Genomic DNA, 19471 nt, shown 5'->3' with positions numbered 1-19471 from the left:
GAATGCCTTTCAGTTCCCTCACCGACTGACTCTCCCTCCTAGTGCTCGTCCAGTGTACTAGCATCTGTGCTCTTCGGAATGTTAGCTTAGGGTGTCAGGTCAGTTCAGGTACTTTCTGAGAATTCTGTGCAGTTGTGATGATTCTATATTAAGACTTGAATTTTTTAATTTAAACCAAAAAGCGCCATTTTTGCATTTTCCCAGCATCTTGTGTCCAAGTCATAGAGCTCATCCTCTGGCCAGTAACAGAACACCTGTGAAAAAGCAGTTCTAGCCAGATATCTCAGGTTACTTTCCTGCATTTGCTTCCACTGGAGAGCAGTGGGTTCTTCAGAGAATAGTCTGGGGATTTGCTCACTAGTATGCCTAAGTTTTTACGAGGCTTAAAGTCTAGTTCCCTCTGAATAACTTGGTGTTTTGTTTTTTTTTTAATTTAATTTATTTTATTTTATTCGAAAGAGTTACAGAAAGAGAGCAAGAGAGATATTCCCGTCCGTTTGTTGGTGAGGTGCAGAGGGCCACAATGGCCCAGGCCAAAACCAGGAGCCAGGAACTGCTTCTAGGTCTCCCGTGTGGGAGCAGGGACTTGGGCCTTCTGCTGCTGCTTTCCCAGGCACAGCAGCCAGGACTTTAACTGTACCTGTTGTGTCACAATGCCGACCTCTAGAATAACTCTTAGCTGTAACACTTCTGATCTCTCTCTTTTAAAATAGCATGTGTATATATAGAGTGCTTTGTATGTTTTAGTAAGTCTTCTGTTAAGTCTGCGTCTATTTTAGCATTTCTTCACTAAAATCCTCATGACACATTTTTTGGAGTGTAATGTAAAGAAAAAGTTTGTCTTTTTAAGTTGTTTGTAGCTCCCACCCTTCCAAGTTAGACAACAGGAATTACCTAACAGAGCACTTGTCCATAGCTGCCGTGTTCCACACATCATGTCTAAACTGGGTAAGAGTCCCACACTCTGAGCGCACTGTCTAGTTGGTGAGACAGGTAGAGAGCTGCAGTGAGGTGGGGAGGTGTTAGAGCTGTGTGTTCCGGGGAGCCTGTATGAGCGCTGGGCTCGCTGAGAGAAGGAATGGGTGATGGAGCGAGAAGGGAGGCTTCAGCTTTAGCCTCGAGTGTGGAAATGTGACCGCGGAGTCCCGCTCTGTGGGCGTCAGGGTGCAGTTGTGACTGAGGAGATAAGGCTGGAGAAATAGGCACGAGCTAGGCCAGGAAGAGTGTTAGACCTCTCGTTGGATCCTGGGAGGGTCTTAGGCTTGGGGGTCACTTGGTCAGATTTCTGTGTTAGATTGGTTTTTTTAATAGTTTAATTGTAAACTTGGATGGCACAGCAGACAACATTTAAAACACGTACTTGCATGTAGGACAACTCAGAAACTGTATAGAGAATGGATGGAATCTACTGTATGATAAAAATGCTACAAACACATTTAGTTACTGTCAATACGAAATGTATTTGCTTTTTAAAAATCTGAATGTATTGTACAGAAAAATTTAACAGATTTATTTATAATTGTTATAGAAGTTGAACTGCTGAAATTAGTTCACTGAAAGCATTTTGACTTGCATTAATGCTTTAAGTCCCTTCATTTATATTAAATATCTACACACAAATATAAATGGAAAAACTGCCAGTACCCGATTTCTGTCCCCTAATTTTTTTTTAAAGGTTTTAAAAATTTATTTGAAAGTTAGAAATAGAAGGAAAGAGAGCGAGATCTTCCATCTCCCAAATGGCCGCAACAGCTAGGGCCGAGCCACGCTGAAGCCAGGAACCATGAGCTCCTTCTGGGTCTCCCATGTGAGTGCAGGGGCCTAAGGACTTGGGCCATCTTCACTGCTTTCCCAGGCGCATTAACAGGGAGCTGGATTGGAAGTAGAGTAGCCAGGACTTGAACCAATGCCCATATGGGATGCCGGCACTGCAGGCAGAGGCTTAACCTTCTACATCGCAGTGCTAGCCCCTGTACCCTATTTTTCCACTCACATTCATATACTTAAGTACCTTTTGACCCCATGGGGAAAAAAATCTGCTGTAAAGAACTACCAATAGCAAGACAAAGAGGAAAAAAAAAGACTTTTGAGAATGAAATGTTTCTCATCATAGTGGATTCTTTTTTTTTTTTTTTTTTTTTTTTTTTTTTTTTTTTGGACAGGCAGAGTTAGACAGACAGTGAGAGACAGAGAGAAAGGTCTTCCTTTTTCCATTAGTTCACCCCCCAAGTGGTTGCTGTGGCTGGCGCGCTGCGCCAATCCGAAGCCAGGAGCCAGGTGCTTCCTCCTGGTCTCCCATGCAGGTGCAGGGCCCAAGCACTTGGGCCATCCTCCACTGCTTTCCTGGGCCACAGCAGAGAGCTGGACTGGAAGAGGAGCAACCGGGACAGAATCTGGTGCCCCAGTCAGGACTAGAACCTGGGGTACCGGCGCCGCAGGCGGAGGATTAGCCTAGTGAGCCATGGCACTGGGCCATAGTGGATTCTTAAACACATTCTCAAGTATGTGGTGTGCTAGCTGGATGTCTGTTGACATAATTGTTACACGTTTGGCATGGATAGCACACAGATTGGTGTCTCCAAAAAGGCCAACAAGATAGATAGGCCTCACTTGCTTCCTGTGAAGCACCAGTAGCTGTGCTCTAGAAGCAGATCTTGTGAAGTACTGAGCAGTTTCTCACAGCAGACACTGGAAGGGGAGTTTGTGAATCAGAAGCTCAGTGGATTTCTGATAACGTCTAATTTCATGGAGTGCCGTGGTACCAGGCCTTTAGCAATGAGGCTTCTTCATCCTTCCAGTAGAGAGTGCACTCCTGCGAGTGTCTTTTTTTTTTTTTTTTTTTTTAAAGATTTATTTGAAAGTCAGAGTTACACAGAGAGAGAAGAGGCAGAGAGAGAGAGAGAGAGAGGTCTTCCATCCGCTGGTTCACTCCCTAGATGGCCGCAACAGCAGGAGCTGAGCCGATCCCGAAGCCAGGAGCCAGGAGCTTCCTCCAGGTCTTCCATGCGGGTGCAGGGGCTCAGGACTTAGGCCATCTTCTACTACTATCCCAGGCCATAGCAGAGAGCTGGATTGGAAGTGGAGCAGCCAGGTCTCGAACCGGCGCCTATATGGGATGCCAGCGCTTCAGGCTAGGGCGTTAACCCACTGCGCCAGCCCCCCCCCCCTTTTTTTTTAAGGTTTATTTATGGCCAACACCGCGGCTCACTAGGCTAATCCTCCGCCTTGCGGCGCTGGCACACCGGGTTCTAGTCCTGGTCGGGGCACTGAATTCTGTCCCGGTTGCCCCTCTTCCAGGCCAGCTCTCTGCTGTGGCCAGGGAGTGCAGTGGAGGATGGCCCAAGTGCTTGGGCCCTGCACCCCATGGGAGACCAGGATAAGTACCTGGCTCCTGACATCGGATCAGTGTGGTGCTCTGGCCATAGCGCGCCGGCCTTGGCGGCCATTGGAGGGTGAACCAACGGTAAAGGAAGACCTTTCTCTCTGTCTCTCTCTCTCACTGTCCACTCTGCCTGTCAAAAAAATTAAAAAAAAAAAAAAGATTTATTTATTTATTTGAAAGTCAGAGTTACAGAGAGGAGAGGCAAAGAGAGAGAGGTCTTCCATCCGATGGGTCACTCCCCATTAGGCCTCAGTGGCCATAGCTGTGCAGATCCGAAGCCAGGAGCTAGGAGCTTCCTCCGAGTCTCCCACATGGGTGCAGGGGCCCAAGGACTTGGGCCATCTTTTACTGCTTTCCCAGGCCACAGCAGAGAGCTGGATCGGAAGTGGAGCAGCTGGGTCTCGAACCGGTGCCCATATGGGATGCCAGCGCTTGAGGCCAGGGCGTTAACCCGCTGAGCCACAGCACTGGCCCCATGAGTGTCTTTTATAGCCAGTTGCTTCCTGGGTGCTTTACCACCAGTCGATTTGTGGGCAGTCTGCTTTGTAGGAGCCATGGTATAAAGACCTCCTTATTTACTCCCCTTCTTTGGCTGGAGCTCGCACGCAAGAGGCAGAGATGGTGTTAGCGGCGGCCAGGTTGTTCATTCTTACAGCTGTGTGGCAGGTGGAACCAGACAGATGGGATGGTAGCCAGGTTTGGGACTTCTACAGAAGGCCAGATGAAAGTGAAAGCAGTGAAAGTAGAGGTGAGGAGGGGGAGCAGGTTTGGTAAGTAAGGAGCAGGAAAAATCAGACATTTGCTTTTATGGGATGTTGGGAAAGAAGTGGCATTTTTGGTGTGAGTGACTGACTAGGTGGAAGTTGGTGCACCGCTCGGAAGATAACAGGAAGAAAAGCAGGTTTGGGAGGGAAGATAATTTAGTTCAGGATGTGTAAGATTTGAGGTTCCTGAGAACATTGAGATGGACATACCTAGCAGGCATTTATTTGTATAGTCTTCCAGTTGCAAGATAGACACACATGTATGTACGTTGTATACACACACACACACATAAATGAGGGAGCTTCAGAAAGCTCGTAGAACAATGAAATTAAAACAGTGGAGGGATGGACATTTCACACAGTAGTTAACACACCAACTATCCCATATCTGAGTGTTTGGGTTCAAGTCCCGGCTCTGCTTCTGATTCCAGCTTCCTGCTGCTGTGTTCCCTGGGAGGCAGCAGTGGTGGCTCAAGTCCTTGAGTTCTTGTCACCCACCTTGGAGACCCAGACTGAGATCTGAGTTCCTGGCTTCAGCTGTTTCAGCTTTGGCTGTTGCAGGCATTTGGGGAAGTGAACTAGTACATGGCAGGCCTCTCTGTGTGTGCCTTTCAAATTAATAAAGACTAAATGGAAAAATCTTTTTAAAAGGTAATGCAATATTCCACAAACTTTTTGAAGCCCCTTGTATCTTTCTACCACCCTCTTAGTGGTGATTCTTAGATTTGATAAAAAGCCCGAGTTCGAATCTGAAAGGGAGAGAAACAAAATGAGGAAGAGTGGTCGACTGGGTAACTTGAAGGACATTCTTACAGGAGGCACAAGTGGGAACATGAAGCTTGGAGGAGAGGTTTGGGCTGAAGATGTAGATTTAGGAGTCAGTGAGGTTGAAGATTGAAAGCTCAAGAGTGGATGAGATCACCCAGGAAGAGTGTGGAGTGAGGAAGGCTGATGGACGTATTTGGAACCCTGGGGAATGCCAAGGGGCAGTGTGGCCAGAACTGCCAGGAGAGTGCTGGGTTACTGGAGCCACAGCTGTCGGGAATGAATGTCCGGAATTGGAGTAGGTGCTTAACAGTGTCAGTTGCCTAGGAGCATTTTGGTTAGATAAGGGCTGAGATATATCCATTGGATTTGGCGGTTAGGACGTCATTGGTGACCTTAGCAAGAGCTGTTACAGAAATAGTGAGGATGGAAGCCAGATGGCACTGAGTGAGGCCTGATGAGAAGTGAGTGCGTGTGGATGGCAGGAAGTCAGCCGGGTTGGAGTAAGAACATTAGGTGCCACCTAGAGGGAGCCATAAGTCAAGGCAGGTATTTTTGAGAGAGAGTGGCTTGAGTATGTATAAATGAAGAAGGAGCCAGTGACAGCTGAAGGCCAGCAGAGAGGTGTGATGATTCGTGGAGCAGAATGTGCAGGGCAGTTTACTAGGGGTAAAGGGCAAGCAGAGGAAAACATCTGGGCCTGGCAGGAGAGCAGTCTGCATAGACATGAGTATTTAGTTAGAAATCAAAATCGGATCTTGAATGTTTCAGCTTTGCTTCGGCTGGGATTGGGCCTGCAGGGAGCATAGTGGACTTGAGGAAGTAGTGGGAGGATTGTTGAAGCTGAGGGACCGACAGGTGCATTGAGGGTCTGGGTAGGTCTTGAGAAAATGAGGACGGTTCTGAGCTAGTGTTCTCACAGAAGCACTGAAGTTCTCAGTGACGGGATGGAGAAAGCACATAGATTCGAGAGTTTTGTCAGAAGGCCGTTGTGGGATGTTAAGGGGTTGGGTGCAAAGGAGTCAAGGGGGCTAGAGCCCATTAGGATCCTGGATGATGAGACGAGTTAGAGACTGTAAGAGGCAGTGGCCTTGGGGGAAAACGTCGCGGTCAGGGGATTAGATGTGTGAAAGGTAAACGCCTGGGTAATGGAGGAGTGCGTGCCTAAGAGGCTAGGCAGACAGCTGAGAATGTGGTTAGAAGCACAGGATCTAGTGTCAAACTGAGTTCATGTCACAGCCTTATCCTATTAGTATTTGGAACCATGGCTGTGTGCCCACCCTGGGCCTCAGTTTCTTTATCTGTATAATGAAGATGCTGATGTTACCTCGCTCAGCGCTTTTGTGAGAATTAAATGAGATAATTTATATAGTGAGTCACATTAGTTGCTGATTACTTAATAAATGTTTATTCTCATTAATTATAAGGATCAGGAATTATAATCAGGGGCCATCTATTGCTGCTTTCCCAGGTGTGTTCATCAGGGAGCTGGCTTCAACCAGTTGAGAAGCTGGGACTTGAAACATTGCCCATATGGGGATGTCCAGCGATGCAGGCGGTAGCTTTATTTACTGTGCCACAGCGCTGGCCCCCAGTATAGTAATTCTTGAAATAACATACTTTGGTCTTACAAGGTTGATTATAGAAGAAAGATCTCTGGTGGTTGGACCTTAGGGTCTTTCCCTTTGGACTCTCCTGTAAGAAACCACTACCACCTCAGGTGCTGCTGTCTCTCTTGCCTTCGTATGTGCTACATGTCAGCCTTAGGCTGAGACAGGAGCCCTCTCTTCAGTTCTGGTAGTAGCTGTGAAATAAGTGGAAACTGTTATTTCCATCTTATTTGAAAGATCGAGCAAGACTGAGAGAGGTCTTCCATCATCTGGTTCACCCTCCAAATGCCTCCTCATCCAGGGGATAGGTCAGGCCAAAGCCAGAAGCCTGAAACTCATTCCGGATCTGTCATATGGGTGGCAGGGACCCAAATACTCGAGCCATCATCTGCCCCTTCCCAGAGTGCACACTAGCAAGAAGCTGGATCAGAAGTGAAGTAGATGGAACTCAAACCAGGCTCCTCCAGTATGGGATGTGGGCATCCCAGGCAGTGGCTGCGCCACAACGCCTGTTCTGGCTGGAACATTTAAACCAAACTTTGACAAGGGCCAGCACTAACAAGGAAACATAGATGCATGGAGTTAGGTAATCTGGCTTACAAGGCACCTTCAGCCCACTGACCTTTACTTCATGAGGAACCCTAAGGCTGCCTTCTTGTGAACTTCCCTTTTTTGCAAACAGCTGAGTCTGTGTCCCCCTTACTAACAAATGGTAAGAGTGACAGAGCCTGTTTATACTTCTGAAATCTAAAGCTAAGAGGGAGAAGCTTAAAGAAAACATCTTTGCATGGCAGTAAATACATTTCCCTTTTTTCCTCTTTGTTTGGCATTTACTTTACACTTTTTAAAAAAAGATTTATTTATTTGAAAGGCAGAGTTACAGAGAGGCAGAGGGGTAGAGGGTCTTTCATTTGCTGGTTCACTTCCCAGATGGTCACAATGACCGGAGCTGTGCCAATCTGAAGCCAGGAGCCAGGAGCTTCTTCTGGGTCCCCCACATAGGTACAGGGGCCCAAGGACTTGGGCCATCTTCTGCTTTTCCAGGCCATAGAAGAGAGCCGAATAGGAAATGGAGCAGCTGGGACTCGAACCGGTGACCATACGGGATACTGGCACTGCAGGTGTCAGCTTTACCCACTATACAACAGCACCAGCCCCTTTACACTTATTTTAAAATTTATGAGAAATACACACACATTGATCTCCCATATATTGGTTTACTTCCCAAATGCCCTCAACAGCCAGGGTGGGCCATGCCAAAACCAGGAGCCAGGAACTCAATCTAGACCTCCCATATGAGTGGTAGGGACCTAACTATTGAGCCATCACCTCTTGCCTCCCAGGATGCACATTAACAGGAAGCTGGGATTTCTTTAAAGATTTATTTATGTATTTATTTGAAAGGTTGAGTGATGGGGTGGGGGTAGGGAAGATCTTCCATCCCTGGTTCTCTCCCCAAAATGGCCACAATGGCTGTGGCTGGGTCAGACCAAAACCAGGAGCTTGGAACTCCATCTAGGCCTCCCATTTGAGTGGTAGGGGCCCAAGTACCTGGACCATCTGCTGCTGTCCCAGGCGCATTAACAGGGAGTGAGATCAGAAGTGGAGTTACTGGACCTGAACCTGTGTTCTGATGTAGGATGCTAGTATCAGGGCCTAACCCACTGTGGCACAATGCCAACCCCAGGAAGTGGGAATTTGGAGCAGAGTTGGCACTCAGACCTAGACACTGTGATGTGGGATGCAGGTATTCTAAGCAGCATCTTAACTACTATACCAAATGCCTGCCTGTATACCTACTTTAAAATAAGATATGTATATACATATATATGTGTGTGTGTGTGTGTGTATGTATACATATATGTATAGTATAATATGCCAAAGCTCAGAAAGATATAATAAAAATTGATTTTTTTTTTACCATTTATTTTTTTCATTTACAGTAAAAATAAATTACATACTAACAAAATGAAAAACACCCAGAATGCCCATATGAGATGCCAGGATCACAGGTGGCAGTTTAACCCACTGTACCACAATGCCAGCTCCTCCATGAACTTTTTGAAGACCCCCTTGTATGCAGGAATTTCAAGATATTTTACACCAAAGTAAAGTTTATCTTGTGGGGGTGTTTGGCCTAGCAGTTATGACTCTACTTAGAACTACACATTCCATATCAGAGTACCTGGGTTTGAGTCCCCACACTGCTCCTGATTCCCTCTTACTACTAATGCACACCCTAGGTGGCAGCAGGTGGGGGCTCAACTAGTCTCTGGCATGCACCTGAGAGGCCCAACTTCCCAGGTCCTGATTTTAGCTCAGCCCCAGCCCTCACTGTTGTGGCATTTGGAGAGTGACCCAGTGGATGGGAGATCTGTCTCTCCCTCTTTGTCTCTTTAGCATTCAACTAAATAACTAAAAGGATTGTTTTGTTTTGTAGATTTTTAAAAATTTATTTCCAAGGAAAAGAATGTGCACTCCTATCTATTAGTTCACTACACATGCCCACAATGGCTACGGCTGGACTGAGGTCAGGAGCTAGGAACCCAAACCTGGTTCCCCTGCGGGTAGCAAGAACCGCATTACCTTAGCCATCACCCACTGTCTCTCAGGGTCTGCATGTGGGAAGCTAAAGTTGAACTGGAGGTTGGTATTGAACCCAAGTACTCCAGTGTGGGATGTGGGCATCTCAGTAGCCACCTGCCCCATCTGTTTGTTTTTTCTTCTACTTGAAATACAGAGTGACAGAGAGCAAGGTCTTCCATGCACTGGTTTACTCTCCAAATACCTGCCACAGTTGATTGTGCCAGCCCAAAGCCAGGAGCACAGAACTCCATCTGGGTCTCCCATGTGGGTGACAGGGGCCCAGTGCTTGAGCCATCACCTGCTGCCTCCCAGGATGCATTAGCAGGAAGCTGGAACAAAAGTAGAGCTGGGATTCAAATTCGAGTACTCTAATACTGGATGCCGCATCTCAGGTGGTGGCTTCATCTGTGCCAGATGCCCATCCAGGGGGCTTTTCCGCTGGGTTGTGGAGGATCCAGGATATCCTTTGTCCTGGAGCTGATTTACCTCTACCATTAAGTTACCACCTTTCTGGAGACTAGCAAATTCTCGTGTGTTACCAGGTCTCTAGTCTGGGAACACAAACTGTTGCCAGCCATGTTTGAGTTATAGGACTTGTTCAGCCTATTGCTTTCCTGTGATTTTTTTCTGTGGAAATTTAACTGCATACAGATTGGCATTTGCCAGAAATTTGAAGAGATCCCTCCATGGATCTCCAGAGATCTCTTTTTGGGCACATTTCTGAGGACTTCTACCCCATAAATTCTAGCAGCCTTGGCCTCCCGAGCCCACCTCTGTCTTTTCAGTTCAATGAGACTATCGGCTCTGTTTCTATTACTCTTCCGTGTTTGTGCTACAGCTTGGAAACTGGCAGGAGGCAATATAGTGGGGCAGTTATAGGGCTGCTGTATTTGTTTCTCTTTCCTCTGTGCTACCTGTTGTCAGTTGTCTAAAAGCATTGTTTTAAGTGTATCATTTAGTTTTCAAGGGGGAGGCAATTTTTCTCTGGCCCTGTTAGATTTTATTCCCCCCTTTAGTGTTTTGTTTTGTTTTGCTTTGCTTTTTGTTTTATTTTATTTTATTTTATTTATTTATTTATTTTTTTTGACAGGCAGAGTTAGACAGTGAGAGCGAGAGACAGAGAGAAAGGTCTTCCTTCTGTTGGTTCACCCCCCAAATAGTTGCTACAGCCAGCGCGCTGCGCCGATGCAAAGCCAGGAGCCAGGTGCTTCCTCCTGGTCTCACATGTGGGTGCAGGGCCCAAGGATTTGGGCCATCCTCCACTGCCTTTCCGGGCCACAGCAGAGAGCTGGACTGGAAGAGGAGCAACCAGGACAGAATCCGGTGCCCCAACCGGGACTAGAACTCGGGGTGCCAGCTCTGCAGGCAGAAGATTAGCGTAGTGAGCTGCGGCGACGGCCCCCTTTAGTTTTTAGAGATTTTCTCCTTCCAATTTCTCTCCTACCCATCCTGGATTACTTACTCTATTTGGTCTCATTTTAACAGTGTTTATATTGTCTCAGTTCATTTTTTTTATTAAAATGTAATTAACAAACCATAAACTTCAAATAATTTTAAATTGTACAATTCATTGACTTTTAGTGTATTCACAAATTGTGAAACTGTCACCATTATCTAATTCCCAAACATTTTCATCACCCCAGAAGAAACTCCAATTTCCATTAGCAGTCCCTCCTTCCTCATCTCTCCTGCAGCCCTGCCCCAGTTTCCTGGTAGCCATTAGTCTGCTTTCTGTCTTTATCGGTTTGTGTCTTCTAGACAACTTACGGCCTTTTTTGGCTGGCTTCTGTTCACTTAGCATTGCAGCACGTTGGTATGTTAGTTCTTTGCATGGATTAAAGTATCATTCCATTGTATAGATTTGTTGACCACATTCTGTTCATCCAGTTGTACATTGGTGGAATGGCGAGTGTTTCCACTTTGGGCTGTTCAGAAGAATGCTGTTGTGAAACTGTGTACAGGCTTTTGTGTGGACACACGTTGTGTTCATTTCTCTTGGCTGTATGCCTAGGCGTGGGCTTGCTTAGTCATCCAGTAGCTCTGTTTAGCTTCGTGAGGAGCTGCCAGACTGTCTTCCCGAGTGGCGGCGCCTTTTTACATTCCTACCAGCGGTGTAGGAGAGTTCCACTTTCACTGTAACTTCTCTGGCACTTGTCACCTCTCTTGATTTTTATTGCAGAGTGTAAAAGATACAGCACCATGGTTCTTGTTTATATTTCCCTAATGACTGATGGTTTAGCTTAAACCTCTCTTAAGTACTAGGAATGTAACTAACTGCATCTAGCAATCCACAGCACCCCAAAGATCATCTGGAATTTCCATCCTTCCCACTGTCTTTAGATTGTGAATAAGTGGAATACAGCTCTTATTGGCCTGATGACATACTTCCGGGAGGCTGTGGTGAACACCCAAGAACTCCTGGACTTGCTGGTGAAGTGTGAGAATAAGATCCAGACACGAATCAAGATTGGACTCAACTCCAAGATGCCAAGTCGGTTCCCCCCTGTTGTGTTCTATACCCCTAAGGAGTTGGGTGGACTCGGCATGCTCTCAATGGGCCATGTGCTCATCCCCCAGTCGGACCTCAGGTAGGGCTTGCTCGATTCTGTGGCTTAAACCCTGAGGGAATGCAGTGTTTCTTTTGCCTTCTTTACTTTCAGACTTGATTTTTTTTCCTTAATCTTGGTTGTGCCCCAAAACAGGTGGTCTAAGCAGACAGACGTGGGTATCACACACTTCCGTTCTGGAATGAGCCATGAAGAAGACCAGCTGATTCCCAATTTGTACCGTTACATACAGCCCTGGGAGAGCGAGTTCATTGATTCTCAGCGGGTCTGGGCTGAGTACGCGCTCAAGAGACAAGAGGCCATTGCTCAAAACAGGTGAAGATCTAGGAGGCAGAGCAGTCTCAAGACAGGAGATGGGAGTGAGCTTAATGAGTCCTGTGTAGCACCAGGGGACAGAGCATACTTTTATGGAGACAAGAAGGCACATTCTACTCCTGACCCTGACTATCCTTGGCCAGGAAGAAGTGCAGAGCTCTTCCTGTTGACTTAAATTGTTTTTTCTTTTGCAGACGGCTCACTTTAGAAGATCTAGAAGACTCATGGGATCGTGGCATTCCTCGGATCAACACCCTCTTCCAGAAAGACCGGCACACATTGGCCTATGATAAGGGCTGGCGCGTCCGAACTGACTTTAAGCAGTACCAGGTGCGTGAAGAGGGTAGTGGAGAGATTTTTCCTGAATCAGTTAGAATCCCTGGCTATCCTCGGAACCTGGGCAGAAACTTGATGCCTGCCTCGCCATCTAGGTTTTGAAGCAGAACCCTTTCTGGTGGACGCACCAGCGGCATGACGGGAAGCTCTGGAACCTGAACAACTACCGCACAGACATGATCCAGGCCCTGGGTGGTGTGGAAGGCATTCTGGAGCATACACTCTTCAAGGGCACTTACTTCCCGACCTGGGAAGGTCTTTTCTGGTAAGGCTTCTTTCTCTTCTCGCACAGGGACCCACCACCATCCTCTGAGCTCCTCCCTTGTGTGCCTTGTGGTCTGCTGTGGTGTTTCCCAGACAGCCACCCCCAGGAGGCCTGTAGTGCTCTGGGACAGGGCATGACATCACCTCACCTGCTTCTGCCCCACAGGGAGAAGGCCAGCGGCTTTGAGGAATCTATGAAATGGAAGAAGCTCACTAATGCTCAGCGGTCAGGATTGAACCAGATTCCAAACCGCAGATTCACCCTCTGGTGGTCCCCAACCATTAACCGAGCTAACGTGAGTAGGACTGGTAGACAAGGGAAGTTACAAGTGTTTCCACTGCCTTAGTTATGTCCTGCGAGCCAAAGGCTCGAGCTCTAGTGTCACGTTCGTTTTCCTGGCAGGTGTACGTAGGCTTTCAGGTGCAGCTGGACCTGACAGGTATCTTCATGCATGGCAAGATCCCCACCCTGAAGATCTCCCTCATCCAGATATTCCGAGCTCACCTGTGGCAGAAGATCCATGAAAGCATTGTCATGGACTTGTGTCAGGTGGGTCGGCTTGCTCTCTTGTATATGGGAAATCTGCTGAGGATGCTCTGGGATGAGAGTCCCGTTACTTGGTTGTCTTAGATTCTACAGAGCTTCATTCTGAGTGGCTTCCAAAATGCATCACAGCCTTTCTGCTTTTGCCTTCAGGTGTTTGACCAAGAACTGGATGCGCTGGAAATTGAGACAGTACAGAAGGAGACGATTCATCCTCGAAAGTCCTATAAGATGAACTCTTCCTGTGCAGATATACTGCTCTTTGCCTCGTATAAGTGGAATGTCTCCCGGCCTTCGTTGCTGGCAGACTCCAAGTGCGTGCCTCATGGCCCAAACCTAGGCATTCAGGAACCTTCATTTCACTGTCCCTTTAGTAATACTGGTCTAGAAACTATCCCTTGGCTGTCCTTCTTCCAAACTTGGAGTCAGTGATGGTCTTGGCCCCTGTCAACACCTTCCATCAGATCTGCCCATTCTCTGGGAAGCTTGCTGATCTGGAATAGAGCAAGGATGGTTTTAGGATATAGGGGTAGTGGTTGGGAGTTCTAGTGGTTCTGGGAACATGGGTTACACCCATGGCTTCCTGAGAACCTGACGCCTCTCTACCCTCAGGGATGTGATGGACAGCACCACCACTCAGAAGTATTGGATTGACATCCAGTTGCGCTGGGGGGACTACGATTCCCATGACATTGAGCGCTATGCACGGGCCAAGTTTCTGGACTACACCACAGACAACATGAGTATTTACCCTTCACCCACAGGTGTGCTCATTGCCATTGACCTGGCCTATAACCTGCACAGGTGAGTTGGGGCTCAGACACATCTGTTTTCCATCAGCCCCATACTTTAATGTAGATGTGCTTTTTCAGTTTGCTTCAAGAAGATGAGGTTGGCCATTTCCTCTGGGTCACTGACTCTTCTTTTGGGATACATTTACATGAGCAGAGTTTTTTGTGTGTTTATTTGTTTGAAAGATTTTTTTTTTTTTTTTTTTTTTTTTTTTTTTTTTTTTTTTTTTTGGACAGGAAGCGTGGACAGTGAGAGAGAGAGAGAGACAGAGAGAAAGGTCTTCCTTTTGCTGTTGGTTCACCCTCCAATGGCTGCCACGGCCGGCATGCTGTGGCCGGCACACTGTGCTGATCCAAAGGCAGGAGCCAGATGCTTCTCCTGGTCTCCCATGGGGTGCAGGGCCCAAGCACTTGGGCCATCCTCCACTGCCTTCCCGGGCCACAGCAGAGAGCTGGCCTGGAAGAGGGGCAACTGGGACAGAATCCGGCACCCTGACCGGGACTAGAACCCGGTGTGCTGGCGCCACAGGCGGAGGATTATCCTATTGAGCCACAGCACCGGCGAAAGATTTATTTATTTGAAAGGCACCATTACAGAGAGAGGGAGATATAGAGATATCTGCTATATACTGATTTACTCCCCAGATGGCCTCAACAGCCAGACAGAAGCTGGGCCAGACAGAAGCCAGGATCTCCCAGACAGGGGCCCAGCTACTTGAGCCATCTTCCACTGCTGTCCCAGGTGCATTGGCACGGAGGTGGATCAGAAGTGGAACATCTGGAATTTGAACTGGTGCCCACATAGGATGTTGGCACCCAGTGGGCGGCAGCTTAACCTGCTGCATCACAGCACCGGCCCCCACATGAGATTACTGGCAGCCCAACTAGCAGTCTTCCTCCTTCTATAAAGTTGCATTTGCCTTGTCTTGGGGCTTTCAGCCTGAGCTTAACTTTTCTTGCCCTGTGCACCCTCACAGTGCCTATGGAAACTGGTTCCCAGGCAGCAAGCCCCTCATACAGCAGGCCATGGCCAAGATCATGAAGGCCAACCCAGCCTTGTATGTGTTACGTGAACGAATCCGCAAGGGATTGCAGCTCTATTCATCTGAGCCCACTGAGCCTTATCTGTCCTCTCAGAATTATGGTGAGCTCTTCTCCAACCAGATTATCTGGTTTGTGGATGACACTAATGTCTACAGAGTGACAATCCACAAGGTGAGTGTCAGGTGCACTAAAGGGTGTGGGGCTTTGCTTCTGCCCTTGGGAGGGTAACCGAGTAAGTGGGATGAAGGCAAGCAGATGACCATACTAACCAATGTATTCTTTCTTTAGACATTTGAGGGGAACTTGACAACCAAACCCATCAATGGGGCCATCTTCATCTTCAACCCACGTACAGGGCAGCTATTCCTCAAGATAATCCACACATCCGTGTGGGCGGGACAGAAACGTCTGGGGCAGGTGAGCAGGTTAAAGGATGGAGAGACTGTAGAACATGGCTGCCTCTTATTCTAGGTGGGGGACGGGAGAGTTGTATACTGCTTTTCTCTATTGAAAGACGGAGAACATGTTATTTATTCATTCATTTATTTGAAAGAATTGCAAAGAGAGAACAAGCTCCCATCTGCTGGTTCACTCCCCAAGTGGCTGCAATGGCCAGGGCTGGGCCAGGCTGAACCAGGAGCCAGGAACTCCATCTGGGCCTCCCACATAGGTGGCAGAGTCCCAAGCACTTGGGCCATGATATGCTGCCTTTTCATGCACATTAGCAGGGAACTGGATTAGAAGTGGAGCAGCCAAGACTGGAGAACCGGCAGCTATATAATCTATCTTGAACATTGCTACCAAAAATTATCTTTCTAAAGATAATTAAAGCATCATTTTCACTTCTTCACTGCCCTAAAGTCTGGCACATCCTCCTTCTTGCTGAATTAACTCTTCTTTGGCTTCCTAGATGTTTGCTGTCTGACTGGGCTGCACCTGTCCAGCCGTAGTTTCTCTTCCTTTATATTTCCAGCCTGTTTCCGCCTGTAGTTCCAGGATACTAATATCCAGAACCTGATGTTCATCTGACTTTGTGGCTTTACTCACAGTTTCCTCACTTTGTAGAATGGACTTCCTCTGTATATCAGTATTTTTGTCTTTTTTTTTTTTTCCCAAAGATTTATTTTATTTGAAAGTCAGAGTTACAGAGAGAGAAGGGAAGAGAGAAAGAGATCTTTATCTGTTGGTTCTCTTATATGACCACAACAGCCAGGGCCTGGGCCAGGCAGAAGCCAAAAGCTACATCCAGGTCTCCCACGTGGGTGCAGGGGCCCAAAGATGCTGCCATCTTCCCCGCGGTTTCCAAAACTCATTAGCAGGAAGCTGGATTGGAAATGGAGCAGCTGGGACTTGAACCATGCCCATATGGGAAGCTGGCATTGTAGGCAATGGCTTATGCTGTTAGGCCAGAACACTAGCCCTGTTTGTCATTCTTACGCATTAAGACTCATTTCTTTGTACAGCTTTTTATGACTCTAGTAGCCTTAACTTCTTTCATTCCTGAACTGTGTCATATTGCTTAGCATGATCATATACTGGTTTTGAGTAGTATCTTGTATAGCTTGAAAACCCCCTTTGGACAAGGCCTTTTGACAGTTTATCTTCTAAGAGCTTAGCATTCAACATTAACGTCCAGACATACTTGATTTCAAGAGTAGGGCTTTCTGTTCTAGTTGATCGGGAGGCTGCAGACTCAATTTCCACTGCCTTTCTCTTGGTTTTCAGTTGGCTAAGTGGAAGACTGCTGAGGAAGTGGCTGCCCTGATCCGATCTCTGCCTGTGGAGGAGCAGCCCAAGCAGATCATTGTCACCAGGAAAGGCATGCTGGACCCGTTGGAGGTAAAAGGGTGGACAGGGTAGACAAAGGCAGGCCTGAGGCTGAAGATCGTTTCTGATCTTGTCTTGATCTGGTCGTAGGTGCACTTGCTGGACTTCCCCAATATTGTGATCAAAGGATCAGAGCTGCAGCTCCCCTTCCAGGCTTGTCTCAAGGTGGAGAAGTTTGGGGATCTCATCCTTAAAGCCACTGAGCCGCAGATGGTTCTCTTCAACCTCTATGATGACTGGCTCAAGACTATCTCATCTTACACGGTAGGAAGACGGCCACGTTGCGAGTGGGTTTGTGGTCAGGAAAGTATTCTCTGCCTGATAGTTTCCTCACAGGCCGCTGATTTGGGCCATTCTCATAGTTTCAGTCTGTGGATGGAGCAGGAACTCTGCTGCCTTACGAGGGCTTGGAACTTTAGAGTTTGAAGTCAGTTCTTGGGTTTCCTGCAAGCACAGGATGGAGACATTGAGAAAAGGGGAGAACCTCAGTTAGCGGACCTCCGCCGTCCCCGCCCACTCGCAAACACTCTTCTGAATTTCTTCCCAGGCTTTCTCCCGTCTCATCCTGATTCTGCGTGCTCTGCATGTGAACAATGACCGGGCGAAGGTGATCCTGAAGCCAGATAAGACTACAATTACAGAGCCGCACCACATCTGGCCCACTCTGACTGATGAGGAGTGGATCAAGGTGGAGGTGCAGCTCAAGGATCTCATCCTGGCTGACTACGGCAAGAAGAACAAGTGAGCCATTGTGATGGGGAGGCCAATGGGTGTCCACAAAGCTGAAGTGGGGGGCTCAGTATTGGGGTTCTGTGGCTTTGGAACACTTGGCTCATAAGTTTCTCAAGAAATTGTCTTAGAGATACTCACAGAGGAGAAGCAAGCAGTGTCTTCAAATAGTACAGGAAGTCTGCATGTCTCAGGGCTTCGCTCTGATTGTGGCTGTTGTGTTGTGTTTTTGGAGTAACTGGATCTTTTATGATTTCAATTCAGTTATGGAATTAGCAAATTCATAATGTTTATCAGAGAAAAAATTTCCTTTGGGACATCAGAAAGAAGCACATAGGCAATGACAATTCAAGTCACCTTTACAGGCCATAACAAAAATGAGAGCAAATGTTGATGATGAGTTGATCCTAGCAACATTTTTACTATTTCAAAGACTACCCAGAAAAGCTTTGCACTCAAACACCACATCATGTAAACCAGGTATTCATGCCGCTTTTGAATTCTTTTTAACAGTGTATAACCACATGGTTTTTGCTTTTTTTTTTTTTTTTTTTTTTTTTTTGATGATTGCAATTTTTTTTTGAAAGTCCAAGTTACAGAAAGAGAGGCACACACACACACTCACACACACACACATACACATATCATCCACTTGCTGGTTAACTCCCCACCCAAATACCCTCAACAGCCTGGGCTGGGCCAGGCTGAAGCCAGAAGCTCAATCAGGTCTCCCCCATGGATAGCAGGGACCAACTACTTGAGTAATCACCCTGGTCTCCCAGAGTGCACATTAGCAGGAACCAGAATTGCAAGTGGAGCATGGACTCAAACTCAGGCATTTCAGTATGGAATGCACACCTCCCAGGCAGCACCTTAACTGTGGCACCAGATGCCTGCCCCAACCCCTTTCTTTTTCACAATATACTAAATCTCCGCTTATTCACTTCCCAGCAGTATAATTTGTGGCTCAAAGAGTAATAAATACATTTTTTGGTTCTTGCTACAAATTGCATGTGCCGTGCTAAAAAAAATGGATTGGGGCTAGTGGTGTGATATAGTGGGTAAAGCTGCTGTCTGTAGCACTGGCCTCCCATATGTGCTGGTTCAAGTCCTGGCTGCTCTGCTTCCACTCCAGCTCTCTGCTCTCTGGGAAAGCAGTGGAAGATGGCCCAAGTCCTCGGGCCCCTGCACCTGCATGGGGGACCTGGAAGGAACTCCTGGCTCCTGGCTTCAGATCAGCCCAGCTATGGCTGTTGTGGCCATTTGGGGAGTGAACTAGTGGATGGAAGATCTCTCTCTCTCTTCTCTGTCTCTCTGTGACTTTGCTTTTCAAATAAATCTTTTAAAAAATATATGGATCACTTTATAGTATATTCATGACTCCTTTCTGACTGGTATTGGAAAGAAAAGAAATTATCTGATGTAGCAGTCAGTTAACTTTTTTTTTTAAGATTTATTTATTTATTTCAAAGTCCAAGTTACACAGAGAGAGAAGGAGAGGCAGAGAGAAAGGTCTTCCATTCATTGGTTCACTCCCCAGATGGCTACAAAGACCAGAAGTGGGCCGATCCAAAGCCAGGAGCTTCTTGCGGGTCTCCCATGCAGGTGCAGGGGCCCAAGGACTTGGGCCATCTAATATTGCTTTCCCAGGCCATAGCAGGGAGCTGGGACTCAAACTGGCGCCCATATGGGATGCCAGCACTGCAGGCAGTAGCTTTACCGGCCCCTGGTGTTCCTTCTTAATAGTTTCCATAGGATTGAAAGATGTGGTATATTAACTCCCCTGTTGTGAAGCAGAAACTGGTATGTTTTGTAGAACAGAGACTAGACGAACTGGAATAATTAGAATTAAGAAACAATTTTTCTCAGGGTTTATCTAATGTTCTTATTTACAATTCCACTTTCCAGCCTTGGAATCTTTTGGATTATAAGTGTAATCTCCCTCTT

At 47.1% G+C, this 19471-nt stretch overlaps 1 protein-coding gene across 2 annotated transcripts in view; it reads left to right on the top strand.

Annotated features, from left to right (window-relative positions):
- PRPF8 (pre-mRNA processing factor 8) overlaps nucleotides 1–19471 on the top strand; it is a 36030-nt gene that overhangs the window by 11091 nt on the left and 5468 nt on the right. For both annotated transcript variants that reach the window (XM_051824554.2, XM_070061183.1), the window contains 13 exons: nucleotides 11448–11695; nucleotides 11810–11989; nucleotides 12184–12319; nucleotides 12421–12590; nucleotides 12756–12885; nucleotides 12993–13139; nucleotides 13287–13447; nucleotides 13746–13937; nucleotides 14902–15139; nucleotides 15257–15385; nucleotides 16694–16807; nucleotides 16886–17059; nucleotides 17343–17536. In XM_051824554.2, coding sequence (XP_051680514.1) covers nucleotides 11448–11695; nucleotides 11810–11989; nucleotides 12184–12319; nucleotides 12421–12590; nucleotides 12756–12885; nucleotides 12993–13139; nucleotides 13287–13447; nucleotides 13746–13937; nucleotides 14902–15139; nucleotides 15257–15385; nucleotides 16694–16807; nucleotides 16886–17059; nucleotides 17343–17536 — 2213 coding nt within the window. The remainder of the gene's footprint in view (nucleotides 1–11447; nucleotides 11696–11809; nucleotides 11990–12183; nucleotides 12320–12420; nucleotides 12591–12755; nucleotides 12886–12992; nucleotides 13140–13286; nucleotides 13448–13745; nucleotides 13938–14901; nucleotides 15140–15256; nucleotides 15386–16693; nucleotides 16808–16885; nucleotides 17060–17342; nucleotides 17537–19471) is intronic.

This window comes from Oryctolagus cuniculus, chromosome 17, assembly GCF_964237555.1.
Source record: "Oryctolagus cuniculus chromosome 17, mOryCun1.1, whole genome shotgun sequence".
NCBI lineage: Eukaryota > Metazoa > Chordata > Mammalia > Lagomorpha > Leporidae > Oryctolagus > Oryctolagus cuniculus.
The sequence above is the reverse complement of the archived record's forward strand: the minus strand, read 5'-3'. Positions and strand labels throughout refer to the sequence as shown.